General features: G+C 39.8%; 2 protein-coding genes across 3 annotated transcripts in view; one reads left to right on the forward strand and one right to left on the reverse strand.

Moving 5' to 3' along the window:
• Window positions 1-271: 271 nt before the first annotated feature.
• On the reverse strand, window positions 272-9,165 carry commd7 (COMM domain containing 7). 2 transcript variants are annotated; one of them, XM_071904911.2, is made up of 9 exons: window positions 8,973-9,165; window positions 7,932-7,985; window positions 7,519-7,621; window positions 5,445-5,501; window positions 5,175-5,218; window positions 4,225-4,315; window positions 1,631-1,680; window positions 1,494-1,542; window positions 272-502 (listed from the first exon to the last, which is right to left on the reverse strand). In XM_071904911.2, the coding sequence occupies exons 1-9, from the start codon at window positions 9,054-9,056 to the stop codon at window positions 426-428; spliced, it is 609 nt and encodes a 202-aa protein (XP_071761012.1). In that variant the 5' UTR covers window positions 9,057-9,165; the 3' UTR covers window positions 272-425. The 2 variants fall into 2 exon arrangements, with proteins under 2 accessions (XP_071761012.1, XP_071761013.1); XM_071904912.2 differs by having other exon boundaries at window positions 5,181-5,218; window positions 8,973-9,150.
• A 1,123-nt stretch (window positions 9,166-10,288) lies between these two features.
• The window catches only part of dnmt3bb.1 (DNA (cytosine-5-)-methyltransferase 3 beta, duplicate b.1), a 59,967-nt gene continuing 53,960 nt past the window's right edge, over window positions 10,289-16,295 (forward strand). Inside the window, exon 1 of the mRNA XM_078288058.1 lies at window positions 10,289-10,503. Within this exon, the coding sequence (XP_078144184.1) occupies window positions 10,496-10,503 (8 nt within the window). The 5' untranslated portion in view covers window positions 10,289-10,495. The remainder of the gene's footprint in view (window positions 10,504-16,295) is intronic.

Consider the following 16,295-nt stretch of genomic DNA (forward strand, 5'->3'; position numbering starts at 1 on the left):
GGATCAACTGGATCCAAAATGGAGCAACATTTCTCGTTCCATTTTTCAGTTTTTGTTTGGGAGGGAAATAATGTCCAAATTTCCCCGTGAGGATCGCTTACTTTCATCTTAAGTTAAATGATAGATGGATAGATGGTATTGACGAAATTTCAGTTTTAGTCAGGTGTGGGCACACAAAAAAATCCTTCCTCTGCTAACTCCAGATAAAGAAACCCAAAGACAGAAATGCTGCTTCACACATTAATTAAAAAATAAAGAATACGACTAAGTGTGAAGTTTTCTTTTTCCATGTTTATTGTTAGATTCATTCTTTCTTTAGCTTCAGTCATATGCAGGCATTCAATGCATAAACACACACATTCACACACACACACACACACACACACACACAACACAAGTGCATGTACACACACACACACACTCACTCAACTGAAACACTCCATGCTGGCCTTGGCTCTCTCCATCTCATGTAAGAAGTTGTAAAACTGTGGGAGTGTTAATTCTGGAAGAGATGGAAAAATGAAAAAAACAGTAAACAATTCGCAGATAACATAATAATCAGATTTAAATTAATCATTTGTTACATTTTCACACAAGTAAGAATGTGTGCAGTAATATGAAACGTTGACTGGAACTGAACTGGAACAAAAATGTATAGCCTGATATTAGAGTTCAGATGCAACTTTGCAAAACGAGATTGTTGACTTCTCATTCACAGTGATGGATTACCGACTGAATTAAAAGAGTGAATGAGCCCAAGAGGTTTGACAAAACTGATTTAAAAATATCTTTAATTGTGGCGCAGGCGTGTAAAAACTGTCACAATTAATATTAAAAGGGATGGAAAAGGTAAAAAAAAAAAAAAATCAGCAAAAAAATTCAAACCACGCTGGAATTGTCCTTTAAAAGTGGCAGCTAAATGTCAAAAAAATGTAAATGCAAATTCTAGCCCCTCTCCCAGTGGGTGAAGTTGGGTTTCATCCACTGACCGGATTCAAGCTGAGAGTTTCTGTTGATGCTGAACATCTCTCTGCACGGGTGGAGCCGTACAGCAGCAGGAACACGGTCAAATTAACACCACAAATTCACTCTTCAGAGCCATAAACCTCTCACTGAGAACCGGCCTGCAAACCTGATCTACATATAAATATTTTAACAACTTTGGGTTCGCTTGATATCTATTTATATAGACACCTCACTTAAAATAAATCAAGCACTCCTCGTGATTTTGCTACTGTCCATTCATCTCTTTACTCATTCAAGTTACGATTCGGGCTGCTGCACCAGGTCGGGTCGGGCTCAATTTCTCACTTCATTTTCGGTTTCGCTTCGGGTTCAAAGATGCATTTACTAGTGAAATTTGAGGCTGCAGTCAGGCTCTTGCCCAACACAAAACATTAAACGCTCCACATTTTTTGAAAGGTTTAAAATGTATTCAGCCGGTGTTTTAGCCAGACTTACTGTCGCACCAACACCAGCACAGACTGACTCACCCATGTAGACGTTTTCAGTGGAATTCCCCTTTCTGACCACCAGTTTCAGCTGAAGGAGGACAAAGGTGGTGTTCAACAAGATCGAACAAAGAGATGTGTTACTGTGTGTGTGTGTGTGTGTGTGTGTGCAGTCATACCTGTAGAAAGATGTTGCCGACTTTCTGAATCTCACTGGTGCCAACAGTCACTGTGAAGCCAAATAACACATCGTGACACAGTGTAATTCTTCTTTTGCAAGTGCTCTTTTTTTAAATTGAAATACTACTTTCTAAGAAGCATCAGATACCTTTGTGTTGTTCAAGAGCTAGAACATGGCACTAAGGGCGCGTTCACACCAAGCATGTTTAGAGCATGTTTTTCCTCCTTTAGTTCGGTTCATTTGTCCGGGAGAGAACAATGACCTATGAACTGAAATAACGGCACCGAGAGTCTCAGGCCTCTAACAAGAGAACTGTGGTGCGGTTTGTTAGGAGTGAGAACAAAATCTGAACCTAACTACAGGAAATCACCCAAAAACACAAGGGATTATGGGTAGAAGTAGACGGATGTTGACGTCTGATAGCCAGCAGTTCCTCATGCTTGGAAAGCCTAGCAGAACAAAATGAAGTCTGGACTGATGCTCATATTCAGCTATTTCTTCTTCATGTGTTCTTAACTGGTATGAACACCACAGAAGAAGAGACAGACAAGTCCATCATGTTAGAGATAAAGTTACAGAGACTGGAATGAGATTTGTTTGGACTCCCCCTGTTGCTAAAATCTCTAACCCTGCAGGATGACAGGTCTCCAAAACTCTGTCCAATAAACAAGCTACTTGTGAGTCATGTGACTTTTGTTTACAAGCCCTGGTTCACTTATATTTGGTCTGTGTGAACCTAAACGAACCAAATACAAAAATACAAAAATGACAGAAGCAACCCAAAACACACACATGACACAGGGACGACCAACAGGACCTCATACTCAAAGACAGGGGACAGTAAGTTACATACAACAGACACTAGATTAGTGGTTCTCAACCTGGGGGCCAGAACTCCTAAGTTTAGTTTAGTTTTAATTTATTGAGTTTATTTATATCAGGGACCATGTACAAAATACATGAATCTCAAACAAAGAGAGAAGATGCTTTGTACCAGATTTAGCTGCTAGATAATTTCCATCTGTAGTCCCTGGGCAGGTGAACAAGAGGGTCACATAATAATTTTGGGGGGTTGCGAGAGGATTTATGGGATAGGGAAAAAAACATATTGCTACTATACAAATGTATTATGTCTGTTTTTCTGATTTTTCTCTAATTTTTGCCTTTTTCCTGTGAAATCCTGAATAGTTTTCAGCCTCTAGGCCTCATTATGACAAATAATCAAATGAAACGACCTGAAAGGGGAAAATAATTTTTTGGTTGACCACTCTGTATATGCAGCCTGCGATGGGGAGGCAAGTAGACATCACTTTGTTTTAAGGGGTTACAAGTCAAAAAGGTCACAGCACTAGACTATACATCTCACTCTACATACTGTATATACATTCAGCTTTCTATGAGAGTGGCCCATTTGAATGTGAACTCTGAGAAGTACAATGGTCATGTTGAGTCTCAGACTAGTCAAGTCTCTACAGATCCCCGGCTGGAGACACACAGCCTGAACCTGGCCTTGGTTTTACATGTCAATAACAGCCCACAGCTCAGCCTTTAGCTAATCTGAATATTTTAGCATGATGCTAATGACTCTCCTGCCCTCTAGGCCTATTATCATGAGGACTGTGTATTAGCATTTCTATTACCTACGAGTCTGTACAAGTCATTAGGCTGTAAGCGTGAACAATGGAGTCTGATATAGAGACCCATCATCTGACCACAGCTGACATGTTTAAATGAGACTGAAGCCTAAACAAACCATCAAAGGACATCAGCCATGCTAATGACTCTGTGCTCATGAATATGTATACCAAGCCAACATGGAGGGCTCTGCATGGGAGCAAAGGCTGAGAGAGGAGAGAGAAATGTAGTTGAGTGTCTTTCTCTGCAGCCCTCCTCTAATGGATGTTCAGTAGAATATACAAAAACATTTAGAAAAAACTCAAATAATCAAAAATATATTCCTGCATTCACAAATATATAGATGTCTATGGGCCGGATGTCTCATTGAAGTAAACCCACAACATCTCAGCTGAACTCTGACCTCACACCTCCGCTCAGTACTGATCAGACCTGCACTCCCCTGCACTACAGTTACGTTTCATTGAAATTGAACTTACAGTATATTTAGTCAACAAAATACATCTTTTCACTGATGAAACTCCAAAACTTTTCCATGACTTCTCCACAACCCCTTTTCAAATTTCCATGACCACATTTGAATGAGACTGAATTCAAAAAGTAACCATCAACTGCACTAACGTTAAGCTACAAGGGAGAAAATGTTTGGATTTTATTTGTGAAGTTAATGATTTCTTGAATACTATCAAATGTCACAAAAAGCTGTGGCTGGCTCTGAAACAGTCTAGACCTGTTGGAGGAAAATACTATTGGTTGCTGACTGATTTTTGTTGACAGAGTTTTAAAGTGAAAAACAAAGTAATGCATTTTTCATAATTTTCCCAGGCCTGGAAAATACTATTTTAAAGCTCCATGACTTTTCCAGGATTTCCAGGAGTGTGGGAACCCTGAAAATATATTTAAATCCTCCCTTTTTATGACCATGGATGCGACCTGACAGGTTTTGGTCGGTCTTACCTCCAAACTTCCACTCCATGTCGACCAGCTGGTTGACCATCAGAGTCTGTCCAACAGCCAGTCTGGACAGCACCGCATAATGCTCCCCCCACTGCAACACACCACACAACACAACACTGATTATACCTGGTTTTATTATTTGAAACTATTGTCTTTTTTTATTACCTTTTATTATTTTAAAGAACTACTGTCTCACACTCAACATGTGAATTGAAGCACGTTTTGCATGAGTTTGTATGTATGATCTATGTACTTGCGTGCATGTGCATTGTGATGCTGTTGACAAATGTGTTGTGTGATGCAGTGGCTTGGAGCCCAAGACAAGTTTCCCTGCGGGACAATAAAGTATATCTTATCTTATCTTAACACAGGTTCAGTATCAGCTGAAGAGTTTAAAAAAAAAGAAAAAAGAAAAAAGACACCTACGCTTGGAAAATAACTGTTTGCATTATCTGAAAACATTTTTATGGGACTTTTTAAAGGACAAAGGCAACTTCAGGCTACAGTTGATATGATAATAACTTTTTTATGTACTGGATCGTCTCTATTTTACAGATAATAAATGATTAACTTTTTTCCAAAAGTGGATATATAATGTTTTAGAATCTTTTTAAATTATGCAAACAAACATACGTGTGTTACATACATACAAAGAAATACACGTATAAACAGACACACACACACATATGCCTACAAACATACAGCTGTACATGTGCAGAAAGAAAAACAAATAAATAATAAATATAATTATAACTCTTTAGGGTCACAGTCTACAGAAGTACCACTGGAAACAAATTTATGAATGTTAATGAGTTCTGATAGCAAGTCTTACACTCCTTATTATTGGTTCCTTGTAATGTTGAAGAATTGAAGCTTTTTCTGCTGCTGCACTTATTGCAACTTAAGCCATGTTTGATAAAAAATGTAATATAAGGAATAAAAGGACTGACATTTACCTGCTGTGAAAAATGAGCTGCCTTGTCTTCATTTAGTCCTGAGGAATTATCAGATAAAGCAAGTTTGGCATAATGCACTCAAAAGATGGAAGAGTGAAACTGTAAAAAATCAGGTGCCATCATAGTCATAACACATAAATACAGATGAGACTTTTCAACATGAAGAGTGGTCAGAAGAAGATATGACCCAGCAGCCGTACTTAACCCTTATTCTAAAATTGACCTTGTCAGTGATCAACCTGGTGATGAAGGATCAGGACGTACCTAATGTCAGGAGATCTTCTTTGATCTGCTCAGATGTCAGATTTTTCTTCAGAGCGCCTGGTGAGAAAGAAGAGGAGTCACTGTCAGGACGGAAACGGAAACTCAAAACACTCCTGGAACGTATTGAACATCACAGATTGATGATATATAACAAAGTAAGAGGATCTGAGGGGGTAAACGGTAAACTTTCTCAGACTCGGGTGCAGTGTTTCCACCTGGCAGTGGACGGGTGCTGGCCTGGCTCTTCGTTCGTCGGTGCTGGCCTATCTCCCTATCTGCTCCTTCCTTGCCTCGGCCCGCCCAAGGTTTCTCCCATTTTTTTCTCCTACCAAGAATTTTTTCTTGGGAATTTTTCCTCATGTGCAATGAGGGTCTAAGGCTGGTGGTGCCGGGAAGATTAGGATTTGTAGAATAGGTAGGCTGCAAGCTTAGTCTTGCTAAAATCTGCTCTTGTGTGTCTTGTAGGGCTGAAACGATTCCTCGAGAAACTCGAGTAACTCGATTACTAAAAATCATCGATGCAAATTCTTTGCATCGAAGCTTCGTTTAATCCATATAACTATATACACACTCAGTGTTTCGCACGGATGATTATTACTGTTGCACAACGCGCTGGAGAAAGAGAGAGAAAATAGCGAGGGGCAAAGAGAAAAGACAGGCCAGAGAAAACGACAGAAAGTGTCCAAAGTTTCGGATCCAGTGTTGCCAACTTGGCGACTTTGTCGCTAGACTTAGCGACTTTTCAGACCCCCCTGGCGACTTTATTTCTCAAAAGCGACTAGCGACAAATCTGCCGACTTTTTCTGACCATGGGAAGCAATGTTAATGTGTTGAATCTCAAAGCATTTGGCAATAAATTGGTTCGGCTGATGCCGGTTTTCTCTACTTGCTTGTCTAATCCAGAGAGGTCTGACGATCACAGCGCTTCCCACACAGTGTAGCTCCCTCCCTCCGCTGAGAGCAGGGACTGTAGGATAGGGTCCACTTGTAAGTGCTACCGGCGTACGCCGAAACTGGCCCGGGTGGGCGGAGTCAGCACTTAATATTAAAACGGGATGAGATGAAGGCTAGTAAAGAATGCACGTTAATTATGGCTATATGTAATGGCTAGTTAAGAACGTAAATCAATATGGTGGCTAGTTATGATGTCCCTAAGTTAGCTAAGTTTTGCTCAAGAAAATAACCACAGAAAATAAAATGCTGCAGTCAATTTGTGAAAGCCTGAGCTTCATTCATGTTATTATTATGATAGTCACACACACACACACACACACACACACACACACACACCTACTCCCCTCACAGTGATGCATAAAATACCCCAGAAAGCAAAATATCAGGTGGTGTAAGTAGCAATTGGAGCCTAAAATGCACCAGTCCAATACAGCAGGTATATTCAGTTTAGTTTGATTGCAGTGAGTAGGGTCAGCAGGTGTAGGGCAACCCTTCAACATAGTAAATAAATGTACATTAGCCAGTCTTATGAACTTGTATGATATTTAGGCCTAGTAATAAATATCAATAATAATTATTATTTCACCTCGCTTTCAGTAAATCACAGTGTTGTATGGACAGCTTCGTGCGGACAGCTTTTCTCTTTTGTATATTTACTATTGCTCTTTAATAAAGCAAAAGTATTTCTTATCCGATTACTCGATTAATCGATGGAATAATCGGTAGAATACTCGATTACTAAAATAATCGATAGCTGCAGCCCTAGTGTCTTGTGCTTTTCACTATGTTTCTCCTGTATCATTTTGTTCACAACTGATTTTTGATGAGTTACAGTAGATCTAGTTAGGCTCATTCTCTGTAAAGTCCTCTGAGACATGCTGTGATAAAGGGCTATATTAATAAACAAACTTGAACTTGAACTTTAAAACCTTTCATTTCATTTAGAATGTCTTTTGTGTCAAGACTAATAATCATGATCACAATATGTAGCAAAATAAGCAGGATTATCATTTCAGCCCTAGTGGTTGGATGAACTGCTGGACAGATGGATGGATGGATGGACAGATGGATGGATGGATGGATAGATGTGTGTGTGTGTGTGTGTGTGTGTGTTTCCCACCCTGCGGCACCAGCAGGACGCTCTTCATCAGGTTCCTCAGAGGACCGGCACTCATCCCCTGTTCCCCTGCAAACTCACTTAGCTGCTGCATGAACCGCTCCGTCTGCACACACACACACACACACACACACACACACACACACACACACACCAATACATACACACACACCAATACATACACACACACAGTACATACACACACACAATAGGAGAGGCAATGTTTTACCGCGGTTCAGTTATCAAGGCTAATTCACTGAGTCCAAAGTCCCATTCACATGTAAACTGGATGTGTGTGTGTGTGTGTGTGTGTGTAGAGTAAGTGAGTGTGAGATAGGAGAATGAATGAGTGTGATAATAGGCAGTGTGTGTGTGTGTGTGTGTGTGTGTGTGTGTGTGTGTGTGTAAACGCTCACCTCTTTAGGTTCCAGCAGAAACTGGAAGAGAATTTCAATCAAGCGCACAAATTGCTGCACAAAATGAAAAAAAATAAATAAAAAATAACACAGTTAATCATTTCAAGATATCAATGATTGTTAACTGCCTCCATTATGGGACAGATACCATCTGAAAACTGAAAATTGAACATGCCTTCTTTTTAAAATCAAGAGTTTTATTAGAATTTATCCCAATTAGAGAATGTGAATGAGAATAAAAACAGTTATTCTAATCATAGGTTTCACTCCCACCACTATCATCTCCCCATGTACAGAGCAGACGATTCTACAATTCAATACTGAACAACAAAAACGGTCTCCCATGGGTGCTCCTGGGACAAAATCTTATCAAAACAGGGTCTGTGAAACTGTACTGCCACGACACTGAGAAACTGCAACAAACTGGTGGAGTTCAGTGGCAAAACAAATCACCTTAACCTTTTGAGGCAGGTGGTGAGAATACAGTCTGTGTGTGTGTTTGTTTCTTTTGTCCAAATGTGTAGGAAGTAACCTTGTATGTTCATATACCTTTTTACATTTTTATTCTGCTGATCTTCTGATGAATCTTTATGTTTTTTGTCCACATGTCCAAGTGTGCTCTTTTATGGATTCAGTGTTTTTATGTAAAATTCTGCTCTGTCTCAGGTTACTTTACTGCAAGCATGCATTAATAAAGTCAAAGTCAAAGGCCTGATGTGTGTCTATTTGGGGGTTTGTGATGAAAACGTCTGGGCCCCTGGTCTGTCCAGCCTGCTGTCACATGCATCACATGACCTGTCAGCTGTCAGCTGCAGAGGCTGCTGAACTCTTTGGACAACAGGCTAAATCACATAAAGACATCACCACGCATCGTTTTCCTGCTAAATAAACCATCAAAGCCGGTGTTAACTAATAAAATGTATGCTCGAAGCAGAATAAATCATGAGATCCCAGCTGCGCTAACTAGCTTAACGTTACAAGCCTTTAACTGATGCTCACTAACGTTACTTATTAATAACATAAATCAGATCAAATTCTTACCTGCTCGTTGAATTTGTTCAGATTCTGGAAGTCGGTGCTGACAGAATCAGGTAAAACATCTTTAGTGAAGTGAAGCTGCGACATTTTTGCAAAGTATCCCTGATAAAATAGACAGGAGCTACTTTGTTGTCGAGTCTACTTCCTGGTTCTTCAGGGCGCATGCGTGCTAAAAGCTCCGTTCTGATACAAGCCGTTGCTAGAGGGAAATGCAGTAAAAAAAGACAGGAATTACGTTATTTTATGATAAATTATTGTTTTACACAGCAAATATAACCAATTAAAAACGGTTACTACAAAAATAGAGGTTATTGTTTTTTTCAGCTTTAGGTTTCTGTGACCTAAAGTGCTTTACAAACTGATCAAAACAGTTATGAAAAGACAACCAACACACACAACAGGAAAAATAGTTTTAATACAACATATAAAGTGTACAAATATAAAAAGTACGTTATGATAAAAAATGGTTAGGCTATATCAGGTCAGTTACAAGGTCAAATCACATCGTGCAGGCCACCTTTATAACTTCATATTCTATTCTATTCTATTCTTAGAGAGTCGATCAACATTTGTCTCTGTCTGTTTCCTGTTTGTACCAGGAAAGTGTCTAAAGTTTAGAAAAAGAAAACTATAGATAGTCTAAAAGTAGCCTAGTTAACTCTATTCTATTCTTAGAGAGTCAATCAGCATTTGTCTCTGTCTGCACCAGGAAAATATCTAAAGTGTAGAAAAAAGGAAAGCATAGATAATCTGAAAGTAGCCTAGTTAACTCTTTATTCCATTTTGTTCTAGTGTAACATATTAGCACACATATTAACACAATTACACAAAGGGGTACAGCTGTAAACCGGTAAGTGTAGCCTACTTTCTGTTCAGCTACAGCGCGTTTCGCCTCCCCGGGGGAAAAAAAGGCGAAGTCTCTCTCTCTCTCGATAAGTGATGGTAAAGCGACATTGACATTGACATTGAGAGAGAGAGAGAGAGAGAGAGAGAGAGAGAGAGAGAGAGAGAGAGAGAGAGAGAGAGAGAGAGAGAGAGAGAGAGAGAGAGCGAGAGAGAGGGGTTAAAACCTCCGGGGGTAAAAAAGAGGTGAGGAGAGGGGAGAGAGAGAGAGAGAGGAGGGAGTGACAACTTTACCTGGGAAAGCCTTGATACCTTTTAACGACCAATCAATCTCTCTCTCTCTCTCTCTCTCTCTCTGCAGGTAAGTTTTCCTTGGCCCGGCCCACATTCATGTTCACTATACAGTAGGAGAGACAGAGAGAGAGAGAGACATAGACAGACAGAGAGAGAGAGAGAGAGAGGGAGGGAGAGAGAGAGAGAGCTGCAGCATGCTTCGACAGACTGGACAAACTGCTGCAAGAGGACTAGTTTGAGTTTGGACGTTTTTTTTTTTTACTCTCTTTGTGACTTTGCCCCGACAAGTTCAAGGTTTCATTTTTGAACTTTTTTACACTTCACAGAAAGGAAGAACACTTTTTTCACTCATTTTTTTTCCCGGCCGTGGATGCGTGCAAGGAGCGTGGATGGTTATGTAAGTTTTCACCGAGGAGGAGGAGGAGGAGGAGGAGGAGGGCGGTTATTGCGGGTTGCAGGATTTGAAGGAATTTTAAAAATCAATAATTAATAGGCACACATGCACTTTGCACACATTGTTTTGTTTATTCAGACTCAACTGGGACTGGAGTGGCTACAGGGTTACATGTGTGTGAGCGGGCTCGTGCTGTTGTGTGCGGTAGGTTTCCCACTTGCACTTGTGAAGTTTCAAGTCGACAGGTTCGCCCATGTGCACGGCCAGCCGAGCTGCAGACAGATGTGGTTAAAGGTTTTAATGACAATCCCGATAGTCTGCAAGAAGAATGAGTTTCAATGAAGCTGCAGCCGTCCGGACAAATCTCTATAATAATCCTATAATATTCCTATAGGGGCTTGTAGCGCGTTGCAGCGAGTTTATAGTGACTTTATCCTACTTTCATGGCGTTTTTAATCTCCTGTAATATTCCTATAGGGGGGTAACGTGTGTCTGTGGTACTCAATAGTGAGTTTAGAGTGACCTTAAAGTGCTTTATGGTGTTTTAAATCTCCTATGGTATCACTATGATATTCCTATAGTATTCCTATAGCGACTTAAAGCGTGTCTGCGGCGCTCATCAGTGAGTTCACAGTGATTTTCTCGTACATTATGGTATTTTCCACTATATATCACGATTTCACGAGTCTCTGTGGCATGGTGTTTGAGCTGCAGTAGTTGCATAGTTGGGTTTCTATAGTTCTTTTTCGCATGGTTGGTTTCCTGGTTTTCAACGCATTTCGGTGTTGCATTAGAACGTGATCTTGAGGCTTATTTCCCGGCGAGACGTCTGAGGTGTTGAAATGGCACAAATTCTGCAGAAAAAACTCCTTTCACGTTGGATTCACAAGAAAGTGCAGTGAAAAGCAACGCCATGAGAAAGATAGAGGAGGAGTGATTTGTAAGTGTGAATACCTTTGACTGTTAAAGGGTAACTTCGGTATTTTTCAACCTGGACCCTATTTCCCCATCTTTTTGTGTCTAAGTGACTAAAGGGGACAACAATTTTTGAAACTGGTCCAGTATTGAGCGAGATCGCTTCGACAGGTGTCGTGCCAAAAAGTGATTGTCCGCCAAAAAGTGATTGCCGTCCGCGGGAGCGCGCGCAGCCTGTTAAAGCTGTATCGCCCAGTTTATATACGTCTACAGCTGCTTTCATCTGGATCAAACAATCATAACGTGCAAATACACATAACTTTATGTCCGTGGTAATAGCAAAGGTATGTCGTTGTGAAACTTTAACGTCTCTTGTAACCGAATGATCACAATTGTGGCCAAAGAAGTGTTTGCAGTTTATAGCGTAATCAGGCATGACATTTACACGATTATAGGCAATACTATAGTATTGTTTCCGATGTTTATATGTGTTTGGTATGTCTAATATCCTTGTTTAGGCCTATATTTGGAAACTAGACTATAATAAACATGATTTACGGATGGGTTATATATAAAATAAAGAAATGATCTCTTTTGCAATTATCCTTATGACTACATTATTTTACCTGCTCTGTGCCCTAGAGTATAACCAATCCAGTCCTTTTTACCAGTTTAAATATCTTTAAAGCAGCAATAGGCCTACAACCCATAAAAGGCAGTTTTCCACTTGCCAAAAAGTGATTGCAGCTCCTACCTTGTGACTGAAAGGTTGTTTCTGCCTCAAAATGACTTGAATTCATTCATGAGTGTTATATTTTAAAGAATATAGCCTACCCAGTCCTTTTTACCTGTTTACCTTTAAAGGGCCAATACAACCAGTAACATGCAGATGAAGACTATATATACTGTAATATATATTACAATTATTAAAATACATCAATATTAGTTATTAAAATAATTATTGATGCGCAAAAACAAATACCCATACCCCCCAATTGGCTGGGGATGGGGGGAAACCCGAACCACAAACAGTTATACAGGTCAATTTCAATAACGAAGCAAAGTCAGTCAGTGTGGTCAAAATGCCTTTACAGAGCAGTTTTATTTTAAGTTATGGCCTTTTTAGTGTGACCTCTTGTTATAGCGCCACTTATCTTGTACAATGTCTTGTAATCCCATGTGAGATGGGCCTCATCTGTGGAATGAAACGTAAATAAATCATTCATTCACTAATATCTGAATATGATATAGCAATACATGCACAATCAGTGACCAGCTATAGCATAACTAAATGACCACGGACATACTAACTTGCAAGATATCTAACAGTATATAATAATAATAATAATAATAATAATAATAATAATCAGGAAAATGAGAAAGAAAACTGTATGGCGTTTTAGTTATGTAGTTAGTTGCTGATCACACGTCGTAAGTTTATTAGAACAGCATTTGTTGGAAAGCTAGACGCTGGCGGCTAATGAGCCATCACAGGATGTATGCAGTAAACTGCAAGCTAATGTTAGCTAACTCGCTAACCTCTATGGGAAAGTAAGCTAATAGGCTAGCTTTAAAAATACCTTTTCCATACTGTAGGACAATGTTATACAGGCCTACATATTCTGTATCTGCTCCTTCCAACGCATCATTGAAGTGAGTGAAATATTCAAACTCAAAACGCCATTTTTTTATGGCTGCGCCATTATATCAAATGGAAAGATCCAGATGTCTTGTGCATAATTTTATACATATTTCCCTGTAATTCAGCATGACATATTTGGTATATTTGGAAACCTTGGGATCTTGAGTAGGCTGTGAAACGTGTGTTTGTAATGATAATCCCGCATGAGGGTCCTTAATCCCCCCTCCCGTTAACAACCACCGCCATAACTAAATTGTCAACCTGTGGGAAACACTTATTAAATGCGAGCTGTTTGGATGATTATATACATACCGAATTTACCAGAACACCCTATCAGTTAATAACAAAGGCTCACGTCATATTTCCATATGCGTTTTTTGCCGATAAGTAATGCAGAAACAAATTCCCAGATGTTTGAATGGACCTTCGCCTACCGTCCTCCCCTCACGGTGAGCAGAGGCGGTAGCCGTGCCGATAATTCTGACCATAAAGCGAGTAGCTATGCACATGTGGTCAGATGCGGTTCAGTAATACCATGATACCATAGATCACGTTAGCTAGCCTAGCCTAGCCAGCTCTGAAACCAAAATGCGTGTTACTAGGGTTAGCATGCTAGCTAGGTCTAGATAGCTGGCTCGTATTATAGGTAGTAAACCTACATAGCTAACGTTAGCTATCCAGTGGTTCAGGTAACTTTACACCGATCGCTGACTGGTAGAAATACATTGCCCATAAAAACAGGTTATACGTCTTACCTCTGCTCTGCAAGCGTTGTTTTTCCTCTGCTTTCTTCCGTTTTCTTTTTCAATTTCCCGAAGGATACGTCCTTTTGGACGCCATAGTATCGGTGAGATACTGGAATAGTAATCTGTCCGAAGGCCATCAACAACGTAGTAACGAATACGTGAGAATGACGACTTTGAAATTGGTTTGCTTGTAAAGCAAAGAGCTCTCGAAAGAATAGCTGCTTTTTGATCTATCTACCATACAATAAATGCATTTTATTTTCGCCATTATGTGCTTACAATGTATGTGTTTTTGAACAACACATGAATAAGGACGCTTGGTTACCAAAAGTGGCCATTTATATTCGAGGAGGACAAAAATACGGTGGCGCAACGGGCCCCCTAGCTGTCGCGGGGGCCTACGCAGCTGCCTAGTCTGCGTATAGCAAGAAACGGCTCTGATTTCACATATACTGCAGAATATATTTAGAGGCATGTTTCAAATAAAATATGCATAAAGTGGCCAAATGTGTATTTATACATGTAGATGACACTAATTGGAATTTGGATTGGATAAACTCAATTTACCCATTTCTTAATTTGTGGAATAGAGTTTACCAACTTTTTAGGCTTTTAGATATCCTTATGACATAAATTCACAGTATCAGTATAAGTACATGAGGAAAGGGTCTTTTAAGGAATGCAACGATGCAATGATGCTAGTTTACCCATCTTATTATTCATCTCTACATCACTGCTTGCAGATATAGCTTGTCATACAACTGTGCATAGGGAGAAAATGTGTTTCCAGGATCCAATATATATTTCAAATGAGTATAATCTACATGTGTGAACACATTTTCTGGCCAGTTATTGTGTATTTTGAAACAAATCTGTAACAACTTGAACAGCTTCATTCAATCTTTGGAACAACAATGCAACACTGTAGTTTCCAAGGATTAAGGTGAGTTTTGGCAATTAGCTGACATCATCCCTGAGGGGATCAAATGTACCAAGTTCCACCATGATGGAGTCAAAATCTTCTGGATGTTACCAGAACAGTTTATTATAAGATGAGAGAGGAATACTTCTGATAAGATCAGAAGAGATATTGTGTACAAGTGCCAGCCACATATTAGCCAACATTCCTTTCAGATATAGAGCCAACAGGCACGGCCAAGAGCGACTCTGAGATCACAACTAATCCCTTATGCATTTCTGATGATGTAAACTGAGAGGTTGGGGCGGGAGTGACGGGGACTGATTGGAGTATAATTGCAGGGGCGAGGCATTTCACTTAAAAAGTGAGGTACTACTGTATCATACCGCATTTTCACTGCAACTTTGATTCACTGATGAAATGTGAAAACTGTGGTTAAATAACATTAGTTTACACATGAGTAATCAGCGCATCATTACTAGCTAATCTGTGATGCGTTTGAGTTGCTGCAAAGTGTGTGCAGAGTCCTATGCAGGGATCTGATTGACTCAAACACACTGAGATGAAACTGATTAGTTGTGGAAACTGATTGTAGTATAACATAAATCTTCATTGCATCTCCTCTGACTCACTTTTCATCATGAAAGCTTCATGAAGAGCTGCCAGAAAATGGAGTCAAACAACTTTTTTTTTTGCTTTACACATGCAAAAGCAACACATCATAAGTGGAACCAGTCCAAAGCCTCTAACAGTTGAATCGCAATTTCCCAAGTTTTTCCACAATTTCCCAACCGATAACCAAAGTTTTCTGCTTCTTGGCTTTGCGATGTGTTGGACTGTGCATGCAAAGTGGAAAATTACTTGTGATATAAAATTGATCATGAGGTTAAGATAAAGGGTTAAGTCTGTGATCAACTTGAAATCAATTCATCAACCCTGTTGTTGACAGAATGACTGTCAGTTAGAAAATGATTTACTGTACGTTTAGTTAAGGCTGCGAGGGATCAAGCCACTTGTGCAGCTATAGCCAGAAATATTTGACACTGTAATCTTCAAATTGCTCGTTTGTCATCGTTGTGTTGGAAGTCAAGTCGAGGCTTATCAAGAACCAGCTGAACTTCTCCATGGAGTCAAGGACTTCTACTCTCTCTCTCTCTCTCTCTCTCATCCACTCTCCAACTTTCTCCTTACTATTGGTTCTTTTCATGTTGGTGATCTAGTAATTGAAGCTTTATCTACTGCTGCAGTCATTGTAAGTCGCTCAGGATAAGAATATCAGATAAATGCCTAAAATGTAAAAGGTAAATTAAGTTTCTGTAGAAGTTCCACTTTCTACTGGAAGCATGCGAGAATGGATTACTGCTCCACTGTTGCAATTCCTGGAGGAATTGTTCATGAAATTCAAACTTTGCATGAGATTTGTGGAAGAATAGGCTGCAACAGTGCTAATGCAGGATGGATGCAGGACTGATGCATGATGGGTGACTTCTATCAGGGCTGTAAAGGACGGATGCAAGATGGATGCAGCATAGGGGATTTCTTTAGTGTCTGCCTCTGTGTTGGCCTATATAGT

Source organism: Centroberyx gerrardi, chromosome 14 (assembly GCF_048128805.1).
Source record: "Centroberyx gerrardi isolate f3 chromosome 14, fCenGer3.hap1.cur.20231027, whole genome shotgun sequence".
Lineage (NCBI taxonomy): Eukaryota > Metazoa > Chordata > Actinopteri > Beryciformes > Berycidae > Centroberyx > Centroberyx gerrardi.

What these genes read in the sequence shown, in the direction of transcription:
- commd7 (XM_071904911.2), bottom strand. Translation starts at nt 9,056, where the DNA reads ATGTCGCAGCTTCACTTCACTAAAGATGTTTTACCTGATTCTGTCAGC. An exon ending in TGAACAAATTCAACGAGCAG is followed by an intron (nt 7,986 to 8,972) that starts GTAAGAATTTGA and finishes CATTTTGTGCAG; the next exon opens with CAATTTGTGCGCTTGATTGA. An exon ending in TCGGCAACATCTTTCTACAG is followed by an intron (nt 1,543 to 1,630) that starts GTATGACTGCAC and finishes GTCCTCCTTCAG; the next exon opens with CTGAAACTGGTGGTCAGAAA.